General features: G+C 31.2%; 1 protein-coding gene across 1 annotated transcript in view; it reads right to left on the reverse strand.

Moving 5' to 3' along the window:
- LOC119598040 overlaps positions 1-7,500 on the reverse strand; it is a gene marked incomplete in the record, with an annotated part of 61,791 nt that overhangs the window by 9,468 nt on the left and 44,823 nt on the right. Inside the window, 2 exon segments of the mRNA XM_037947681.1 lie at positions 1,911-2,033; positions 4,980-5,299. Of these exon segments, the coding sequence (XP_037803609.1) occupies positions 1,911-2,033; positions 4,980-5,299 (443 nt within the window).

Consider the following 7,500-nt stretch of genomic DNA (forward strand, 5'->3'; position numbering starts at 1 on the left):
GTACACACATATAGCACTACGATGGTATGATATGAATATGGACGTAGCGTTCATCCTTTTCAGTGTTTACTTCGTCTGTTGAGTGACTCTGAAGAAGTTCTAATCGTTACGTTCTTATTCAGCTAATATTGTGGCAGTCTTTCTTATCTTTGTTTAAGCGATACTATGTTTGTGTTCCCATACACAGTCACACATACGCACGGACGAACGCACGCACGTACGCACAAACTCACGCACGCACAAACTCACGCACGCACGCACGTACGCACGCACTCACACACACACACACACACACACACACACACACACACACACACACACACACACACACACACACACACACACACACGTACACACGCACACACAAACCCCACACATTTATATATCTACAGTAAATGTATATGTATATATAATGTATATGTATATATAAACACAAGAATGGAGATAACACATAATTCACGTATCTAAAATACTAAGAGATAATTGTGTAAGTATACATCATTTACGGCATTTTCATCGTACGCCAGGCAGCATGTACATTACCTTCACCGATAACTCTTGATGAATGATTGGCGGTAAATTGCTTTGCGCTATTCCCACTTGTCTCGGGATTACATGTACATATACTTAGCAAAAATCCATGCACATGGAACACATACATATTAAAACGTGTACACCGTAACGTTTAAAGCTAAACATTCGACTACGCAAAATTTTAGGATCGTTGTTGAATCGTGTACTCTTTAAACTATAAGGACAATGACTTTTTATTATAAAAGAATAACAACAACAACATATCGACGAAAATACAGAGAAAAAATCCGCACGGCAACAAACTAATTCCATTATGTAGGCTTTGGAACTGTATGTGACATAGGCTTATATTGGAATTTGGGGGAACGGGCTAAACATTTTTTCATCATTACATAATAGGTTTGAAAAATAAATAAGCAGTAACACACTTTTTTCTGTCATTAACCCTATCAGACACAGACGGGTACTGTTATTCAAAAGTCTGTTTAAGATCTACAAGCTGACTGGTAATTTACAATGACAGTCAAAGAGACCGGCATTTAACCACCGTTGATAATAGTAACTCGTATTCATCATGGTCACCGAGGAATCGAAAACTCTAAAGCCTCTCACAATTTTTAATAAAAGCTGGCAGACAACTTGCTCTACAACCATTGTAGAGCTCATCTTATTCTCAAGACTTGGCAAGCCTGCTTCTGGTGTTGAATAGCAGCTTGCCCCGGCTATGTCCAGGTGTTGACCGGACTCATTGTCAACATCAGCACAATGTGTTGAATAGACAATGCACCTAGTATGAGCGCCTCAAGCAATTCCTTTGGATGTTAATTTTACACCAGTTATGACCTCCTTTAGATAAATGGTTGTTTTGTGGAAGGGAGAAGCAGGAAAGTTAGATGATGAAGAGAGTGCAGCGCGCCATATACTATGATTATTAGTGAAGTCTCGGTTCTCCGGAATAACAGGTATCCAGATTAATTCATGGGGAAAAAAACTGCTATTGATACAGGCAGATGTATTCTCCATCAAAAAACAGTGCCCCCCACCCACCCCCAAAAAGAAAGATAAAAGAATATCAATATATGTATACATACATATGTATATATATATATATATATATATATATATATATATATATATATATATATATATATATATATATATATATATATATATATATATATATATATATATATATATATTTATATATATATATATATATTTATATATATATATATATATATATATATATATATATATATATATATATATATATATATATATATATATAAATCTATCAACCTATCTATCTATCTACATGTCAACATACATAACTATATATACACATTTGTATGTATTCAAACACAAGACCGACTTACCATCTCTTGTATAGCAAATAAGGGTTGGCGAATCTCCCTCTCTGAAAGGGCCAACTTCCCCACCAGTGTTGGAGCCTCTTTCTTCGTCAAGCCACCACGCCACTCCGACGCTCGTGGGCGGGACTGAAATACATTTTATAATCAATATCATAACTCTGTATATATAAAATGATCTATATAGCAACGGCTATATCTATACACAGTGTGCATTTGTGTGTGTGTCTGCAAACGTACGTGAGCGCGCGCGCGTGTGTGTGTGTGTGTGTGTGTGTGTGTGTGTGTGTGTGTGTGTGTGTGTGTGTGTGTGTGTGTGTGTGTGTGTGTGTGTGTGTGTGTGTGTGTGTGTGTTGTGTGTGTGTGTGTGTGTGTGTGTGTGTGTGTGTGTGTGAATTCCTATATCTTTATTTATATCTATATCTATCTCTCTATCTATGCATATATATACATATGTACATATGTATGTGTGTCTATATATATATGTACATATATATATATATATATATATATATATATATATATATATATATATATATATATATATATGTATATATATATATATATATGTATATATGTGTGTGTGTGTGTGTGTGTGTGTGTGTGTGTCAGGAAAATAATAATAACATGATAATGATAATAGTAAGAGCAGTAGCAGTATCGGCCACTGCAATTGCAACAGTCAAAATAATAATGATAAGGAAAAAGATACTGATATTGATACTGATACTATAAAGCTAAATAATAATGATAATAATAATGATAATGGTATTGATAGTGATGATCATCATAATCATTACGATAATCAGGGTGATGAGCATTAGGATTGTCATTATCATTATCATTATGATAATTATTATGATAATCATTATCAGTATGATAATCAATAATTATCATTATGATTATTATATTGACAATCACCATGATAACTACTATGAAAAAAATCAAAATGATTATAGTAATGGTAATCATTACCATATTCATTATCATTAACATTATGATAAAAAAAATATGATAATCATAATCAAAATCATAATAATAGTCTTCAAGATTATTCTTATTACCATTATGGTAATCATTGTGATAATCTTTCTGATAATAATTCATTGTCACTATGATATTCATGATCATAACCATTGTGATAATTGATCATTATGATAACCGTTAATTATGATGATCATTCATTACGATAATCAGTCATAATGATTATCATGATAATAATTAAGAAAATGAAGACGATAGCGATAAGGATAACGCTAAAAATAATGATAATGATAATGATAATAATGATAAAAATATCAATGAGGATAAAAGCAATAACGATAAGGAAAATAATAATAGTAGTAATAACAATGATAATGATGATGATTATACTAATTATAATGATAATGATAATGATAATGGTAATACTAATACTAATATCAATAATGGTAATAATAATGATAATGATAATAACAACATTAATACTAATAATAGTGATGATAATAATAAAAAAAAATGGAACTACTATTATCATTACTACTACTACTACAAGAAACAATTATTCTACTACTACTACTACTACTACTACTACTACTACTACTACTACTAGTATTAGTAGCAATAATGCTACTACTACTGCTAATACTACTACTGTTTCTATGATGGTAATAATAATAATAATAATAATAATAATAATAATAATAATGATAATAATAATAATAATAATAATAGTAATAATAATAATGATAATAATAATAATAATAATAATAATAATCATAATCATAATCATAATAACAATAATGATAATAATAATGATAATAAAAATGTTGATAATACTAATGATAATAACAATGATAATGGTATAAATAATATTAATTACAATGATATTGATAATGATGATAATAATGATAATAATTATAAAAACGATAATAATGATGATGAGGAGGAGGATAATAATAATAATAATAATAATAATAATAATAATAATGATAATAATAATAATAATAATAACAATAATAATACTACTACTACTAATAATAATAACGATAATAATAGTAACAATAACAAAATAATAACAGTAATAAAAATAATAATAACAACAATAATAATGATGATAATGATGATGATGGTGATGATATAAAATTGATAATGATAATAATGATAATAATAATAATAATGATAATAATAATAATAATGATAATAATAACGATAATAAGGATGATGATGATGATGATGATGATGATGATGTATAATAATAATAATAATAATGATAATAATAATAATAATAATAATAATAATAATAATAATAATAATAATAATAACAACAACAACAATAATGGTAATAATAGCAACAGTACCAAAATAATAACGGTAATAATAATAACAATAACAACAATAATAATCATGATAATGATGATGATGGTGATGATAATCATAATAGAATAATAATAACGATAGTAATACTGATAACAACAACAATAGTAATTATGGTTATTATGATGATGATGGTAAAAAAAAAAATAAATAATAGTAATGATGATAATAACAACAACAGTGATAATTATAATAATGATAATAATGATAAATGTAATAATAATAATAATAATAATAATAATAATAATAATAATAATAATAATAATAACAATAATAATAATAATAATAATAATAATAATAATTATAATAATAATAACAACAACAACAACAACAACAACAACAACAACAACAACAACAACAACAACAACAACAATAATAATCATAATAACAACAACAACAAATCATAATAACAACAATAATAATAATAATAATAGTAATAATGTTAATAATAATAATAATAATAATAATAATAATAATAATAATAATAATAATAATGATAATAATAATAGTGATAATAATAATAGCAATAACAACAATAACAATAATAGCGATACTACTACTACAACTAATAATACAATTATGATACTAATGATATTAATAATGATGATGATAATAATAATGGTGACGACTATAACAATAATAATAGTAATAACGATACTAATGGCAGCTAATGATTCATACATTAATCAAATTTGACGATACATTAAACTGAATACTGACCCACAACGGTGAGGTTGACTCTGGCATTGCGAGTAGCCGTGAGGAGAAAATCCACACGGCAGCGGTACACTGTAGCATCTCCTACTTCAACCTCCCGTACGATAAGGCCACCCACATCTTCCATGCCTCCTTCAGTAGCCTCCTCCTCTTCTTCTTCCTCAGTTTCTCCGAAGTCGTTAATTCTTCTTCCCAGTAAAGTGTCGGTAGGTCGGTACTGCCGAGCTTCCTCAGCTGGGTACAGGAGAGCACGACGGGCGGTGGACGAGCTGTTGTCACGCCATATCTGAGGGCTTCCACGCTCCTGTTCCCTGAAGTCCACGCTGAAAGGGAGTAAAGGGACACTTACTATTGTGAAATCACTGTTTGTTCCTTTTTTCACAGTGAGAGATCCTGATATATCTCATGCTACTGAATACCAGCCGAGACATTTCCCCTCCCCCCTTGTCCAAAGTGGAGGGGAAATGGCGGATATTATCTGCAAAATTACAGCCACACTATTCAGTTGAGAGAACGAAGGTATTGTTTACGGATGCAATGTGTAACGTACTATAGCGATGCCACAAATTCTCCACTGAATACCGAACTAGACAGTTAGCTGTAAGCTTTTCCCAACGACATTTTTGGTTGTTACATTTGTTTCACTTTACTATAGATATAGATCAACTAATTGCCATGTCTTTCTTCTTTAGCATGCGTATTTCCACCATAGAGGTATTTCACTGCCGTCACAAAAACCGTAAGGTCTAAGAGGTATGTATGCATGTATGTATACAAAGCATCTTACGATACACTTGCTCGTGTCTTAGGTAGTAAAAAGGTAAGTGAACTTGCAACGCAGTAAAAGTCGAATTGATCTGAAAAAAAAACTTGTAAGATATTAAAATTTAATATATGATTGGATTCTATTGCCAAACAGGACGTACCCTGATATTGTGAATGATCTGATATATTCGCATAATCCTCGTACTGCAACAGATTTCATGTTACAAATGCCTGAAAATGTATGCTTCCACACTCAAGCCGAAGGGTAAATACTGCAATGAAATCTGTAAACGGAACAATGTAAATATTACAGTGTGTATATATGTCTGGTATACGATGTTTCTCTTTTTTACCCAGTTTGGTTATGCTAGTTTAACGTATCCCCTCCCTAATCAGTTGCAAAATCCAGATTTTGCACTATCTTCATCAGCTTGCATAATCCTTAAAGTTTCTATCTGAAATTACTGCACCCGTTTCACTTATATTAATATTCATCGTGTCTGCCTCCCTCAAATACCTCCATTATGGCTGCCAATGGATTGAAGATATCACATGAAAACCATTAATACTAAACGTTTATCTGATCGTTGCCAATGGAAATCCGCCACTCACCTTTCCAAATGAGCTCTTTGGCACTTTGGCACTGTCATATAAAGGCCGCCTGATTTATGTTATTTCATACTGACAGCGATGTTGACAATATGTAAACGTAGCCAGTAGCTACATGTTGCTATTTCTTCGTTAACAGACGAAATGGCAACATTGATGTGCAGCAAACGTTGGCTTTGACGCGACTGGATATAAATGTTCGTTCAGACTCTTGTTTACTCTGTGTAGGAAATTATAAATGAATGTTAAAGTAATCTGTGATTAATTACTTAACTTTTTGTTAGATAACTAATGGCTAGGTTCAGTTATATTGCGTTAGTTTCATGAAACTTTGATGTTAAAATTACTAGTGTGATAACTGTTAACATGAGTAATGTGATCCAAGTTAAAAATTCTGTATGTACACTTTGGTAACACTAAATTCATGCATATAAATATGTATTTTATTTGTCGTAACGCTGTGAAAAAATACTATTTTATTGTTTCTCGTAGTGAGTGTGTATGAGTGTTAGAAATAGTACGCAGCTAGGCAGAATTCATTTGGCAATACGTGATGTGATAGCGAATTCCAGGCTGATGTAATGCTAACACACACACACACACACACACACACACACACACACACACACACACACACACACACACACACACACACACACACACACACACACACACACACACACACACACACACACACACACACACACACACACACACACACACACACAAACAAACACCTTTTTACCACAAACAAACAACAAAATTAAACAAAGACAGACAAAGACCTTGTTAGCATGGATTAACAGATGCAGAATCCCTGAACGTTATCATATACTTCGCATGACGGAAGTCTGATTTTGCACCCAATAAAACTCCTCAATCATTGGGTATCTCTCCTGCACACCGTTTTCATATCTTCATATTTTATATCATCCTTTTCATATCGTCGCATTCTCAGTCTTTTCTTATCCTCACTTACGAAAAATTTAATAATGGAGTTTTGTGTCAAATAAGAAAAACTTGAAATGCCCGTGGCTCATAATAAGTGTGGGGGAGTACTGTGCTATCCATGACTTCTGGGCTTGATATATTGGATGAATATACTGCAGGTACAATTATATCAATATTAAGAGCAACGGTGAAGGAGAGG

Source organism: Penaeus monodon, chromosome 40 (genome assembly GCF_015228065.2).
Source record: "Penaeus monodon isolate SGIC_2016 chromosome 40, NSTDA_Pmon_1, whole genome shotgun sequence".
Classification (NCBI taxonomy): Eukaryota; Metazoa; Arthropoda; class Malacostraca; order Decapoda; family Penaeidae; genus Penaeus; species Penaeus monodon.